Source organism: Odocoileus virginianus, chromosome 1, assembly GCF_023699985.2.
Source record: "Odocoileus virginianus isolate 20LAN1187 ecotype Illinois chromosome 1, Ovbor_1.2, whole genome shotgun sequence".
Lineage (NCBI taxonomy): Eukaryota > Metazoa > Chordata > Mammalia > Artiodactyla > Cervidae > Odocoileus > Odocoileus virginianus.
The window spans coordinates 81,766,640-81,782,506 of NC_069674.1; the positions used below are offsets into that span (position 1 = coordinate 81,766,640).

A 15,867-nucleotide genomic window follows, 5' to 3' on the forward strand; every position below is an offset into this window, starting at 1 on the left:
TAGTTACAAGAAAAAACTAAAAAACACAAACCCATGGAAATTAAACAGCACGTTTCTAAATAACCAACAGGTTTCTTAAGAAATCAAAAGGGAAGTCAAAAAATTTCTAGAAACGACAATGAAAACATGACAACTCAAAACCTATGGAATGCAGCCAAAGAGTCCTAAGATGGAAATTTATGGCAATGCAATCCTACCTCAAGAAACAAGAAAAATATCAAATAGACAACCTAACTTTACACCTAAAGCAACTGGAAAAAGAAGAACAAAACCCCCTCAAAATCAGTAGAAGGAAACATAAAGATCCGAGCAGAAATAAATAAAAAAGAAATGAAAGAAACAGTAGTAAAGATTAATAAAACTGAAAGCTGGTTCTTTCAGAAGATAAACAAAATTGACAAACCTTTAGCCAGACTCATCAAAGAATAAAGAAGAATCAAATCAACAAAATTAGAAATGAAAAAGGCGAGGTTACAACAGGCAATGCAGAAATACAAAGGATTATAAGAGACTATTATGAACGACTATATGGCAATAAAATGGATAACCTGGAAGAAATGGACAGGTTCTTAGAAAAATTCAATCTTCCAAGACTGAACCAGGAAGAAATAGAAATTATGAACAACCCAATTACAAGCACTAAAATTGAAGCTGTGATAAAAAATCTCCCCAAAAATAAAAGCCCAGAATATATAAGCAGCTTATACAACTCAATACCAGAAAAGCAAACAGCCCAATCAAAAAGTGGGAAAAAGACCTAAAAGACATTTCTCCAAAGAAGACTTACAGATGGCTAACAAACACATGAAAAGATGCTCAACATCACTCATTATTAGAAAAATACAAATCAAAATCACAATGAGATATCACCTCCTACTGCTCAAAATGGCCATCATCAAAAAGTCTACAAACAGTAAATGCTGGAGAAGGTGTGGAGAAAAGGGAATGCTCTTGCTCTGTTAGTGGGAATGTAAATTGATACAGCCACTGTAGAAGATGGTGTGGAGATTCTTTAAAAAACTAGGATTAAAACCACCACATGACCCAGCAATCCCACTCCTAAGCATATACTCTGAGGAAACCAAAATTGAAAAAGACACATGTATCCCGTTGTTCATTGCAGCACTGTTTACAATAACTAGAACGTGGAAGGCACCTAGATGTCCATGGACAAATGAATGGATACCGAAGTTGTGGTCCATATACACAATGGGATATTACTCAGCCATAAAAAGAAATGCATTTGAGTCAGTTCTGATGAGGTGGATGAAGCTAGAACCTATTATACAGAGTGAAGTGAGTCGGAAAGAGATAAATCTCGTATTCTAATGCATTTACACGGAATCTAGAAAAATGGTACTGAAGAATTTTTTTACAGGGCTGCAGTGGAGAAACAGACATAGAAAATAGACTTATGGACATGGGGAGAGGGAAAGAGAGGGTGAGGGGTATGGAAAGAGTAACATGGAAACTTGCATTACCACGCATAAAATAGATAGCCAGTGGGAATTTGCTGTGTGGCTCAGAAAGGTCAAACAAGGGCTCTTTATCAACCTAGAGGAGTGGGATGGGGAGGGAGATGGGAGGGAGGTTCTAAAGGGAGGGGTATGTGTATACCTATGGCTGATTCATGTTGAGGTTTGACAGGAAACAACAAAATTCTGTAAAACAATTATCCTTCAATAAAAAAGTTTTAAAAAATTTTATAAAATTGTCTTGTTCTTTTATTTAAATATAGTGCTTCAGGTTATTTTTCATGTTGTGCAATCTGCTGTTGTCAGTCTGCTTATGTAGCAATACAAGATGTTAATATGATATCTCAGTCTTAGGTGTTTAGATGAACAATTCTGTTGTACAAGCAATTTTGATAGTACACATGGGAAAAATATTTTAAAATACACCTCTCTCTCTCTCTCATTTTTCTACACTAAGCAAAATTTAAAAAGAAAAAAATGGTAAACTGTGTCAAAAGAGACTTTTGAGTTTCAGGGTATATATTCCAGAGGAGAGGGTTGGAACTTTTTTCTTCTGTGTTTTAATAAAACTTTATAGAAACAGGCAGCTGGTTGGTTTTTGCCTGTGGATAATAGTCTCAGTCTCCTGCTAAATGGGTATGTGAAAATTTTTTTTCTACTTATAAAGGAGATTTAAATTTTAGGAAAGATGATTATTGGGAATTCTTAACTGTCATAAGATTTTAAAAGAAGGTGAATTGCTGATTCAGAAAGATTTGGAAGGGGTTTCTGGTGTAAACTAAAAGAAATAGGCTTTCCAATGAACAGATACCTGGATACGGTGCTCATTATCATCCATAGTCACTACTTTACATTTGGGGTGGATTGTATCATATCTCTTGGCAGCCATCTCCTTGTTGATTATTGATAATAGATACAGCAATGGCAGAGGATAGTTACTCCACCCCCTGGTAAAGACTACTTGCAATACTAATATATTATAAGGAATCCTGTAAATTTGGTGTGGTAGTAGTGGAAAGAATTCTGTTACAATTTGGATACTTATGTGACTTTTTAAAATACCACTCATAAATGATTATAGCTTTTCTGAACCCCTTTTGGTTTTGAAATGTAAAGATTCTATATGCCTTTATGTACTTTGTTTATCTTCAGGTATAATTCCATATAAAGGAATATAAAAATATAGATAAGAAAATCTGATTTTGTGAAATTAACATTTTTCTGATGCATGTTTGACAAATAGTTAAGATTATATAAGCTTGTGTTAAAGAGATGGAAATATATTTCTTTCCTACTTGATTCTTCTCTGTATATGTGAATACATCTTTGTATATTACTAGTACAGGGCCTTTAAATATTAAAGATGAATTTCTACTTTTAAATAGTTTCTTTTCTAATAAAGAGTGAGATATTTCATGAAGTCATTTTGGGGGGACCTGCAACGAGATTCTTTTTTTTATTGCATATAGCTGATTTATAATATCCTGTTAGTTTCAAGTATACAGCACAGTGATCCAGCTATATGGATGTAGATATTCCTTTTCAGATTCTTTTCCCTTACAGATTATTGCAAAATACTGAGTATAGTTCCCTGTGCTGCACAGTAGGGCCCTGTTGGTAATCTGTTTTGTATATAGTGTATGTATCTATTAATCCCGAACTCTTAATTTATCACTTCCCCATCTTTCCCCTTTAGTAACTTGTTTGTTTTCTATGTCTGTGAGTCTCTTTCTATTTTGCAAATAAGTTCATTTGTATCATACTTTTAAAAATTTCACATATGAATGGTATCATATGATACTTGGCTTTCTGTCTGGCTTACTTCACTCAATATGATAATCTCTAGATCCATCCATATTACTGCAGATAGCATTATTTCATTCTTTTCTATGGCTGAGTAATATTCCGTTGTATATATGTACCACATTTTCTTTATCCATTCATCTGTTGATGGACATTTACTTGCTTCCACATCTTGGCTGTTGTAAATAGTGCTGCTATGAACATTAGGATGCATGTATCTTTTCAAATTATGTTTTCTGAGGATATATGCTCAGAAGTGGGATTGCTGGATCAGATAATAACTGTTTTTAGTTTTTTTCGGAAAAGCTATTTTATTTTTGGCTTTGTTGTCACATTTTTTGCCTTTAATTATTTGTTGTTACTGTTATGTTAGAAACTTGTTTACTGTGGAAAGAATTAATTTAAATGGGTGTAGTGAAGATTTTTTTTAAGTGTAGTTTTGGTAAACATCTTTCTTGATATGTTTCCAAAGGGAAAAAGGTGGTTCCTGCTTTCTTAAATTTGATGGTTTAGTCACAATCATTTTTTTAAATTTCTGAACTAACAAAAATTTCTTTGGACATTGAAGGTAGGAAAGAGAATCTTTTAAGACAAGAGACATTTCAAAAAACAGCATTTAATTAAAAGACCCTTTTATATAAATTTTTTTCTTTTTAATTCCTATGTAATGTAAAATATGTTTCTTAGACTTGATTTGGTATTTTTAGACCTTCATCAAATTGTCATTTCATTATTTTAAAATCAGTACTCTTTGGGAAATAGATGACTAATATTAATGTCATCATTATCAGGAAATAGCTCAGCATCTGTGTGATATTTTTTAGATGTACTGAAATTCTTTTTACAGGTTTGGTTTTTATAACATGTCTTAGTTACTGGATTTTGGAGGAAAGGATTCTCATTTTCTGGCATAATGGAGCTAGCCACATAATTCTAGAGAAGTAAATGCTGAATGGGAAGACTTGGCTAGCTAGAAGTAAAAGCATGGACTCTAAAGAACTAATTTGCCTTCTGAAGTTTTTATTTGTGTTGACACAAGGAGAACAAGCTATAAATGATGAAGCAATGCTGGGAAACAGTGATTTCTTCATTATTAACCTTGTTATCATAGAAATTATTTGAAATGCTTTTTCAGCCTTAAAATATCTTCCTAATTGAAAATAACAGAAAATGGGTCTAATGATATGCTTTAGGATATTTACACTTTGCTTTTGTTTTAGTTTTTAGTCACATATTGACTTACAAGTAATCTGACGCTCCAAGATTCACCATTTTAGATTTTTGTCATGCACATAGTGTCCTCTATAGGAGATATTCTGCTATAACAACATGACAGAAATATTCATATTTTACTGACGATTGATCTGTACAGGCCTCTTGATGCTACAAAAATATATATGTTACTCTCTATGACTTTTCCTTCCTATTACATTTACAAAGAACATTTGTTCAGTAATTTTATGTTATTCCTGGAGGACAGTAGTGGCTGAAATCTTACCAGGCTGTTACAGGTGGAGATTGAGTTCTAGCTCTTTTTGGTGAAATGAGCACTCTGTTATTATCTTTAAATATCATTTTCAGTTCATTTTACCTGTGTGCTTACTATCTTAAATGCCATACTTCTTTGAAATTGAGGTAGATTACTGCTACCTTGAATGTGATTGCAGAGGTAGATTTTCCATTCTGTTCTATTAAAGATTAGAGATAAACATTCAGAAGTTTCCTTCTTTTTAGGTCAAAGATGGAGGTGGAGACTATAAGGCTTTTGTTTATTCATTTTAGGAACAGTTGGCATTTCTTTCTCTTATGAAATAAGATTAAACTTTTCTGTTATTGTTAAAAGTTTGCTGAAGATTGACAGCACTTTTCTAGTGTATTGTCAATGAAAAGGGCATAGGAAACAAAAGTGGATTTCAAGTCCATGCTTTAATTTGATTTTGGTTTACTTTGTTTTTATTTCTATTCATATACTGATGGATTACACATAGTATTTATCTAACTTGTGTATTAGATACAAGAGAGAAACTTCCATCAATTACTTCATAGTTATTCTTTTTTTGTCTGTATCTTTTACATAGTGGCTTCTCCATGGAGCTCCAGTTGCTGTAAATAGTACTGTAGTTGAACATTAATCTGTCTCAGCCTTTTTGGTTAAAGTTATTTGTCTAAACCAAATAAGACTGAAAATGAGTGACTAGTTTCTCAAGGATGTGTAATTACTACCATTCTAGTTGCATTGTTATTTCATTCCATACAAAGAATACCATGGGCTAGTGGCTCTCAAAGTGTTCTCCTGGACTCAGACCCTTTCAGAGGTCTGAAACATCAGTAATATTTTGTTAACATGTCTGGGATATTATATGCTTTTTTGTTCCCATTTTTAAACAAGTGCAAGTGGAGTTTTCCAGAGACTACATGGTGTGTGATATTAGAATAGCTTGAATGCGGAAACAGATGTGAGATGCTAGTTATTGTCTGTTAAGTACAACACTAAAGATATTTGCAAAGATTTAAATAATACTATTACCACTTTTAGTTTTGAAAAATATAGTTTTAATAAAAATATTTATGCTAACATGGAATGGGTTTCTTTGGTTTGAGGACTGTAAGGCAGTCTTCACTTTGCACAGTTCCCATTTGCACTGACTTTAGTTACTACAATTTAATTTAATAATAGCAGTCCCTACAACAACAGCTCCCTGGTGGCTCAGGCAGTAAAGAAAAAAAGTGAAAGTCACTCAGTTGTGTCCAACTCTTTGTGACTCCATGGACGATGCAGTCCATGGAATTCTCCAGGCCAGGATACTGGAGTGGGTATCGGTTCCCTTCTCCAGGGGATCTTCCCAACACAGGGATCGAATCCAGGTCTCCCTGGATTCCATTGCAGATGGATTCTTCCCCACCTGAGCACAAGAGAAGCCCACCTGCAATGCAAGAGACCTGGGTTCAACCCATGGTTTGTGAGGATCCCCTGGAGAAGGGAATGGATACCCACTCCAGTGTTCTTGCTTCAGAAATCCCATGGAAAAGGCGCCTGGCGGGCTACAGTCCATGGGGTCATAAAGAGTCAGACATGACTAAGTGGCTAACACTTTGACTTCTATATTAATTGTGAGTAGTTGCATAAAATAAAATTTTGCTGGTAACTGACAGATCATTGTGTAAATAACAAATGCACATCATGGTTACTGACCAGTCATGTCATTGCTTCAGAGTCTGTCTAGGATTGGTCACTATGCATCTGTTACTGGTTCATACACAGAAATCAAAACCTGCAGGTTTCTTTGTCTCCTTTTGTAAACCCACACGCCATTGTGTAGAAATGCACAATTAAAAGTGTAAATTGGCCAACAACGATGACACTGGGGCAGAGAAACAAAGTGATAATGCTGGAAGTAAAACTTGAATGGAACATAAATGGAACCATAGAAGAAACCGTTGATCATTGGAATGTTGATTGAAAGAAATAGTGTTAGTCGCTCAGTTGTGTCCAACTCTTGGCGACCCCATGGACTATAGCCCATCAGGTTCCTCTGTCCAAGGGATTCTCCAGGCAAGAGTACTGGAGTGGGTTGCCATTCCCTTCTCCAGGGGGTCTTCCTGACCCAAGGATCGAACCTGGGTCTTGTGCATTGCAGGCACATTCCTTACCATCTGAGCCAGCAGGGAAGCCCAAACTGCTGCCATTCAAGAGAATTTAGATAATCAGCCAGAGGAAATTATTGAAGGAAACATTGATATAAATGAACAAAGTGGTTATGACAAAAAGATGTAATAATAGTATTATAGGGTCTCTCAGAGATTCTCACTGCTCTGAAAATTCACAGGGTAAAATGTTGGAACTGATTCAAACTTAGAAGAGCATATGAAAGTTTGCTCAGGCTTCAACAACATACTCACTCATATTTTAAGTTATATAATGAGAAGAAAGTAAACACTTTTCAAACTATTCTAGATAAGTTTTTCACAAACAAGATACTTTAATTCTCAATATTGCTCATGTTTTAAATTACAGTGTACTAAATAATGTTTGACTGTTTTTTCCATTTCCCTTTGTATTATAGCCGGCAGAGAGTTTTTAATGTTTTGACAGAAATTTGTGAAGGGCACAGAATAATTGTAATTGTTTCTATTGATTATTGCGATCACACTGCATGATCTCAGTTTGCACAGACTTTTTCATGTGCAGAGGGAGGACCGCCTGTGTGTAACTCATATAAACAAGTATCTTTATATTTGCCTTTATACGTAACTCTTGTATTTTTTTGTCCTGATTAAATGAGCATTGCCAGTAAGCCTAAAGCCTAAGGAACAATTTGTACTCCTTTATCTCCCGCGTGTGTGTGTGTATGTGTGCGTGTGCGCGCGTGTTCAGTCGCTTCAGTTGTGTCTGACTGCAAGCCTATGGACTGTAGCCCACCAGGCTCCTCTGTCCATGGGATTCTCCAGGCAAGAATACTGGAGTGGGTTGCTGTGCCCCCGTCCAGGGGATCTTTGGGACCCAGGGATCGAACCTGCAACCTCTTATGTCTCCTGCATTGGCAGACAGGTTCTTTACCACTTGTGCCACCTGGGAAGTCCATAGTTTACCTTTCTTATTATTTAACAGCTCTCATCATTACCCCTTCTCTTCCTAGGCTACTGATTGTCTTTACTTAGACAGTCACCCTTCATAGGGTGTGGCTGTAAAGGGATAGTATGCTTATAAAGGGATCAGTTCAGTTCAGTTGCTCATTAGTATCCTACTCTTTGCGACCCCATGGACTGCAGCATGCCAGCTTCCCTGTGCTTCACCATCTCCCAGAGCTTGCCCAAACTCATGTCCTTCGAGTCGGTGATGCCATCCAACCACCTCTTCTCTGTCATCCCCTTCTCCTCCTGCTTCAGTCTTTCCCAGCATCAGGGTCTTTTCCAGTGATACAGGGATCACATGAGGGAAGTGCCTGGGACAACAGAACTGCTCCAGATCCTGATTTTGATTGTGGTTCCAGGAAGGTATATATATATTAGAAATCATGGACTTTCTTTTTTGTCTTACTGTGACATTGGCCTTTTTGCCTTTCCCTCAAAGTAGATCTTACAAATATATGAACTGGTACTTACAGAGTATATCCTTCAAGCCATTGTCCTATGTGCTAAGGAAGATATAAACACACAAAAGATATGCTTCTGCCCAGAAGGAATTTGTATTCTAATAAGATAGAGATAGACAACACAAGTAACAGCAGTAAGATAAGTTGTAATCATCTCAAAGGAGCTACAAACAAGATGCTACTTTGAGCTAGGAATATGTAGAGGATAATTCTTCATTGAGAAGATGGCATTTAAGCTGAGTCTTGGAAAATGCATTGGTATTTGGCAGTCAGAAAGAGAGACAAAGGACATTCTGAAGAGAAGGAAAAATATAGTGTACTTTACAGAGTTGTAAGTTTTCCTGTTATAGTTCATAAAAACTTGGGATCTACACTTCGTGAATACTCAAATCCCATCTTAATCAATTTTGTTCTCCAAAACTCTTAAAAGCATTTTGGTCTGATGCTTAAACTCTTATAAGTTATGTATTACGGCTCTGGACTTAATGATTTAGGTCATTTTGTTTATTCTGATCTTAATGGCTCTGAGGACAGTGGACTATTTCTAAGTCTTAATGCAGTCAGCAGAGTAAATATATAAGTCAAAAAGGCTGATATTTCTGTAAAGTTTTCTGTGTACAGAGTGACTTTGAGTAAGTGGAGTTTTCGGAGTGTATAATCTTTTAAGACACTCCTGTAATATTTCTCTAGATTGCTCTCCTCCCATTTTTCCTACTCGGTGAATGAATCACATTTACTTAAAAGCAGTAATAAATTTTCCCCCCATAGGTTTTCTGTGAAGACCCTGATTGACCGGTCCTGCTTTGAGACAATTGATGATTCTTCTCCTGAATTTAACAACTTTGCAGCCATTTTGGAACAGATTCTAAGTCACCGACTGAAAGGTAATAGCGCTAATGTATTGTTTATTCTTCCAACAGTTCTGTGATTAATAAGCTTGAGATTTTAGAAATTATACGGTTTAGTGTGATTTAGACTGCAGCATCTTGAGAAACAAAAAACTGATTTTAGAACACCTAATCTTTTGGCTATGTCCCTGGTAAAGAATCTATTCTTGAATTTATACCCATTTCCAGGATGCATTAAAAATGGTGAATATTAATTGCCACATACAAGAAGCAGATTCACTTTCTATATGTAATTAAAAGCTTGAATTAAAAGGTAACTCATCTTCAGGATTACTAGTTGGCATTTTAATCAGTTTACAGAGGAGCACCAGGCATTGTTTGCTAAATCTTTTCTTCATTAAATTAAAAATCTTTGGAAAATTTAGCAGTAAGTAGATTAAAGAAGAACAATGTAAAGGAGATGCTGGACTTTAAAAAAATCAGTAAATGTATTTATGTCAGAAACATATATCTCTTAAAATTTAATAGAAAAAATGAAAACTGTATTCCTTCAGACATGATACTTTTAAATTAAAAATATACATCTGTAAAATGTAGCTGATAGCATCAAGAAATAGTATGTAGTATATAAATTTTGGTAGTAATAAATGATAACTTTATCACATTAATTTTGTTGCCTAGTTTTCCTAAAGGAAATTTGATCATTAGATGTTTTCACTTAAGTTTTTATTATCTTTAGGATCTTAATGATATAGTAATTTCAAATAAGTAACGTTTTGGTGATACAGTTTGTGAGCATCTCAAATTTAATCTGAAAGTTAATTTGTTTTTTGCTTTTTAGTGCTGAAAGCATCAAGTTTTAGTGTAATTGTTTAAATCAGTTGAGCAGTCCTGTAGGCTTATAATAAATGGTTGAATTTAATTAAAAGTTAAATGGGGTAACAAAATTTGAATTCATTCAGCTCTTTGCATCTTAAAATGGGATCCATAAAAATCACTGGTGCTTTTCTGTTAAAGTTCATTGTTCTGTATTTTTAAAGGGTTATTTATTTTTCTTATTTTTGCTATTCAGTATTTTCTAAATTTTCCACATCACCCTTTATGAGAAAATCAGTTTTTATAAAAGCAAAGTGTCTGAAAATATTTTGAAATATTTTCATAGTTACTACGTTGTATTATTATCATTTTTAAAATTTTATGTGTAAATTTACAAATAATATTTTAGAGCATATGAAATACAGTGGTGTTTGTGGTATCTTAATGTTCCACAAAGGTTTTATCATAAGACCTCAATTCCCTTGATTTGGTATACCATTTAACATGTAATTTGTTCACAAAATACATAAACTACAAAGAAAGCAAACCATGTTGATCTAGCCATGCTGAGTGATGGGGTAGACTCACTACTATATAAGTGGCACATCTCTGCCATCTTCTGAATCATGCCTCAGCAAAATACACATCATAGACCTTTAGACTGACTTCTTCACCATAAATGTTATTTCTATAGAAGCCAGTGGACTGTCATGTTGAGAATACATTCTCTAGTTATTTTATGGCTAAGAATTCCACTAGAATGACAGTAAGAAAGATGATTCTGAAATCTGTGAACTTTTTAAGCTTGGTAAGATTAATAATTCAAAACATGGTTTTAAAAAACTTCCTGTAGATCAACTATGGTGGTCACTGTTTTTGTATGGATATGAATATGAAATGATCTGTAACTTTCTTGATGAGGTAGTTTATTAAAGATTCAGGTGTCTAGAAAGTTTCATATAGTATTGCCCATTTTTTGCTATTCTAATAATTAAGAAATTGCCTTTAATTTTGCAGAAAGTTATATGCTTATTTTGATAATATAGTGTGTTCACTTAGAATTTAGTTAATGTAACAACTAATTTTTTTCTATTCTTTCCTTGATAGAAGTACAAGTTTAAAATGTATAATTTCCTGGGTTTACAAGGCTTACTTTTCTGTAGCTACTTTTTATTTTTTTAATAAAAAGGCATTTAGTTTATCAGTATTTTTCAGAGGAAAAACAAAAATTCACCCCAGACCCACAATAGGCTGTGCTGACACAGTTAGCAAAGAGAGCTTCATTCATTCTAACAGCCCCATTACAAAAAAAAACAAGACTTTTAAAATCACATATATTAATGTCATCTGCAGTAATCCTGTAATAAGATAATGATCTTACTTTTCTGGAATGTAGCTGAGAGCTGAGAATTGATCACAGAATGGAAGGTTCAAAGACGCCTTAGTTCATGTCTTCACTTCAGTCATTTTTTAACTTTTGCTCTAAAGCATAATCCTTTTCTCCAACTCACTTCCATGTCCCCTAATAAAAGCCGCTGCAGATGCTGGATATGTAAGTGGAAGGTCTTGTTGAAGCCGGGTGGGAACATCAGGCGTTTTGCCAGCTCAGCAGCAGTCACACCCCACCTCCACAGTACCACTTCAGGCAGCACCATTAATCATAGCTTCAAAATCACTAGTCTGTCTCCTACTGAAGCAATCCACCAAGTGATATTTCCAGCTGGTGGATATACGGTCTTCATTTCAATACTTCTGATATCGTGGACATACGGTCTTCATTTCAATACTTCTGATATCGGGGAACAAAGGATAGGACAGCAGGCCATTATTTTTTAGGCAGTTCAGATTGTTAGAAAATTCTGATGTATACTATAAGAAGTCAACTTAGGTGACCGTGCTTTTCTGCCTCTTTTTAAATTGTGAGCCTAATACATATTAAAAGTTGCTATTACATAATCCTTTTTCCTTAGTTCCCCTTTTCTTTCTTCAGATGAAGTATCTCTAGTTCTTTCTGTCTTCTGGAACCACTATAGTCTCATTCTTTGGGTTTATCATTGGTTTACTGCATCTTAAAATCTGGTACTCGGAGCTGCGGAAAGTGCTTCAGATAGGCTAACTTCTGTGTTGGTTGGAGTTTGAGATTACAGTGATTTTCTGATTCCCACATTACATTTTTGTTTATGTGTGAGTAAAGGCCAAGTAAAATCCCAAAGCTTCTAAAAGCTTAACTGTTGCTTGTCTTATGTTTTAGATTCTCTAAATCAGTTGCCAGAGATCAAGTTTGATAGCGACAAATGAAGTATTATTTTCTTAATCATTCTCTTCATTTATTGTTTTAAAAATATTTATTTATTTGGCTGTACCAGGTCTTAGCTGTCATATGAAAGTGTGAAAGTGTTAGTTGCTGAGTCATGTCCAACTCTTTGCGACCCGCCAGGCTCCTCTGTCCGTGGGATTCTCCAGGCAAGAATATTGGAGTGGGTTGCCATGTCCTCTAGGGGATCTTCCCCACCCAGGGATCAAACCCAGGTCTCTGGCATTGCAGGTGGATTCTTTACCTTCCGAGCCACCAGGGAAGCCATTTGCCTTTTGCGAGATCTTTCAGTTGTGACATGTGGGAGTTTAGTTGTGGCATGCAAACTCTTGAGTTGCAGCATGTGATATCTAGTTCCTTGACCAGGGGTGGACCCCGGGTTCCCTGCATTGGGAGTCTTAGTCCGTGGACCACCAGGAAAGTCCCCCTCATCATTCATTCTAGAAATAGATGAAGTGGCTATAAAAATAAAATTGAGGAGGATTTCTACTTTCAGGAAGATAAAGTGGACATACTTTCCCCTATTTCTCCCATTAAACCCTGGACCTATAAAACACAAGACTCTGAAAGGTAGGGAGAAGAAGTCTAGGTACTTTGGTTCCTTAAGAATGGCATAGTGGCAGGTCTCTTGGATTTTCTGCTTGCTTTATATCCCACACTGAGTACTGGATAAGCCAGTAGCCTGTAGGCATCAACAGGGTGTAGGAGGGTGCCCATACACACACAGTCTGACAAAGATCTGCTGTCTCTAGCTGAAAGACCAGGAATAGAAGGAATAGAACAGCCTGGCAAGATAGGAGACTCTTTAGACACAGTCTACTCCCTTTTAGCCAAATACTACAGAAAAACTGGCATTACCCCAACCCGGACCTGAAGAGGCTGAATGAGCTTAGAATTCATCCTCACGAGAAGAGAGCATCTCAGCAGCACCATGGTGTGGTATCAGAGGAGACCAAGCAGAGAGCTGGCGCGTCTTCCCTCCTCGCTGGTTGTGAGCCTTGGCTTCTCACCTGGAGCTTGATCCCCACCCAGCAGCAGTGAGGTGGTGTCAGCAGAGGTGTGTTAGAGAGTTACGCCTCCGAGCACCGCCCAGCAGTGATGGGGCTGCTCCCAGTGCCTTGTCGGTCAGCCTGCACTCCCACCTCCACCCAAGGCTGATGAGGACTCCTCCCTCAGATGCCGTGACGGCCCTGGGGAGCCTGGACTTCTCCCTCCACGTGTCAGCAGTGAAGTGTGGTGCCTTCCACCCCGTGAGCTTCCCCTGCTGGGGCAGGGTCACAGAAAGCCAGTGAAAACAGAGGGTTTCCGTAAGATCCACAGTCTCATAACACAGTATGAACATATCCAGGTTTCATTCGAAGGTGGCTTTTCATACCGAGAAGCAGGAAGGTGTGTAACAAAAGGCAATAGATGTCAACACTGAGATGATCAAAGGTGTTAGACTTACTGCTACAGGTCACAGATCAGTCGTGATAAAAATGCCTCACTGAGCAATTACAAACATTCTTGAAACAAGTGAAAAAGTAGAAAAATACTGCAAAGAAATAGAAGATAAAAAGAAAATACAAGTGGAAATTTTGTTAACAGAAAAGTACAAAACCAAAATGAAAAGTTCTTTGGTTAGGCTCAATAGGAAAGTGGAGGGGGAAGAGGAAACAGTCAGTGAACTGGAAGACAAAGCAATGGAAACTTCCTAATTGAATAACAGAGACTCAAAATAATCTAAAGTTAGAAGAGCCTTAAACAAAAAGCCTCAGGGATCTGTGGGATCATAACAAAAGGTCTAAAATTCTTTCCATCAGAGTCCTTGAAGAATAGAAGGAGGACTCTAAATGGACTTAAATAATGACTGAAATTTTCTGAAATTTGGCAAAAGATGTAAACATACAGACTCAAGAAAGTTTCCTTTTATTTTGTAGTTTTTTGTTTGTTTCCTCTGCTTTTGGTTTCTGTCTTTTTCCTATTTCCTGTGAATTGTTTGAAAAATTTAGAATTCCATCTTTATTTATCAATAGTGTTTTTGAGTGTATCTCTTTGTGTGTGTGTGTGTATAGTAGTGGTTGCTCTAGGTACTATATATACATAACTTGTCACAGTCTGTTGGTATCATCATTTTCCAGTCTGAAACTTAAAAACTTTACCTTTCTCCATGAACATTACTCTGACCTATTTATAAATTATTTTAGCTATTTCCTGTACATACATTTAGAACCACATTAGACAGTGTTACAGTTTTTCTTTCCATCATCAAATTTAATTGAGAAAATTTAAGAGGAGAAAGCAAGTCTGTTTTTCAGGTTACAAAGGGACTTAAATGCTGTGTCATTTCTTGAGTTCCAAGGTCCCTAGTCGGTCCTTTTTTTTAATTCTCCAGCTTCAGAATCTTCTTCGCTTTGTTTTATATATAATGTCAGGGTTTAGGATTGTATTTAGCAGAAGGAAAGTGCATCTACTTTATCTTTTCTGGAACCAGTAGTCTTTAATTGTTTAATGTGAATAATTGCATCAGTAGTTTTTCTAATGTTTATTCATCCATATATCCTTGGGAAAAATCTAATTTGGACCTCATGTATTATTTTACTATACTTCATAAAATTTAGGATGTAGTTTTTTTTTCCTTTTTGGCTCTGCTGACTCTCGGTTGCTCTGCGGGCTTTTCTCTAGTTGTGGCAGGCAGGGCTGTTAGTTAGTTGCGGTGCATGGGCTTGTCATTGGAGTGGCTTCTCCTGTCGGGCTCCCGAGTGCAGGCTTCGGGAGTTGTGGCCCGTGGGCTCAGCAGCTGTGGCTCCTGGCCTCTGGAGCGCAAGCTCAGCAGTTGTACACAGGCCTAGTTGCTCTGCGGCATGTGGAATCTTCGCAGACCCGGGGTTGAACCCGTGTCTCCTGCATTGGCAGGCAGATTCCTTACCACTGAGCCACCAGGGAAGCCCTAGTGCTAAGTTTTGGTTCTGAGTTTATGAGCAAAATTTATCACTTTTCTGTTTGGTACTTGGTACTTTTTTGTTGTTGTTATCAAGATTATATACACCTCATTAAATAAATGATGGTGTTTTATCTTTTATTATTCTTTGTAAGAATTTTGCATAATCTTGAAATCATCAAATTGGGAGAATTTGCCAGTAAAAACTCTGGGTTGAGTGGGGCAGGGACAAGACAGTGTGCATACACAAATGCAGTTTAATGGCTAATTTACTTGCTTAATGCTTATCAGTCTATTTAGGTTGTTGATTTCTATATTCTTTTCTACACTTGTCAGTTTCCTCTATATCCTCTTAATTATTTAACCTCTAGTTAGTTGCCATTTTTCCTTTCATTGTGATGCACTTAAAATAGATGAATTCAAGTGAATGGTTTAAAAAAAGTCAAAGCTTATTGAAGAGATCTAAAGATAAGTCACATGTTCATCCTTATGGCATTGTTAAAAGCCACGATTCCGCTTTTCAAAGAAACCTACTCCCCTTTTCATTGTTTACCAGCCATCCCCCTCCTCTGAAGGATATGGTATACAGTTGTTCATA

At 36.3% G+C, this 15,867-nt stretch overlaps 1 protein-coding gene across 4 annotated transcripts in view; it reads left to right on the plus strand.

Annotated features, from left to right (window-relative positions):
* RUNDC3B (RUN domain containing 3B) overlaps nt 1-15,867 on the plus strand; it is a 136,581-nt gene that overhangs the window by 16,355 nt on the left and 104,359 nt on the right. For 2 of the 4 annotated variants that reach the window (XM_070470171.1, XM_070470180.1), the window contains exon 2: nt 9,140-9,255. The exons of 1 other annotated variant lie outside the window; for it this stretch is intronic. In XM_070470171.1, coding sequence (XP_070326272.1) covers nt 9,140-9,255 — 116 coding nt within the window. Of the gene's footprint in view, nt 1-9,139; nt 9,256-15,867 lie in introns of those variants that run through there. One more of the 4 variants, XM_070470202.1, reaches the window with a different exon arrangement.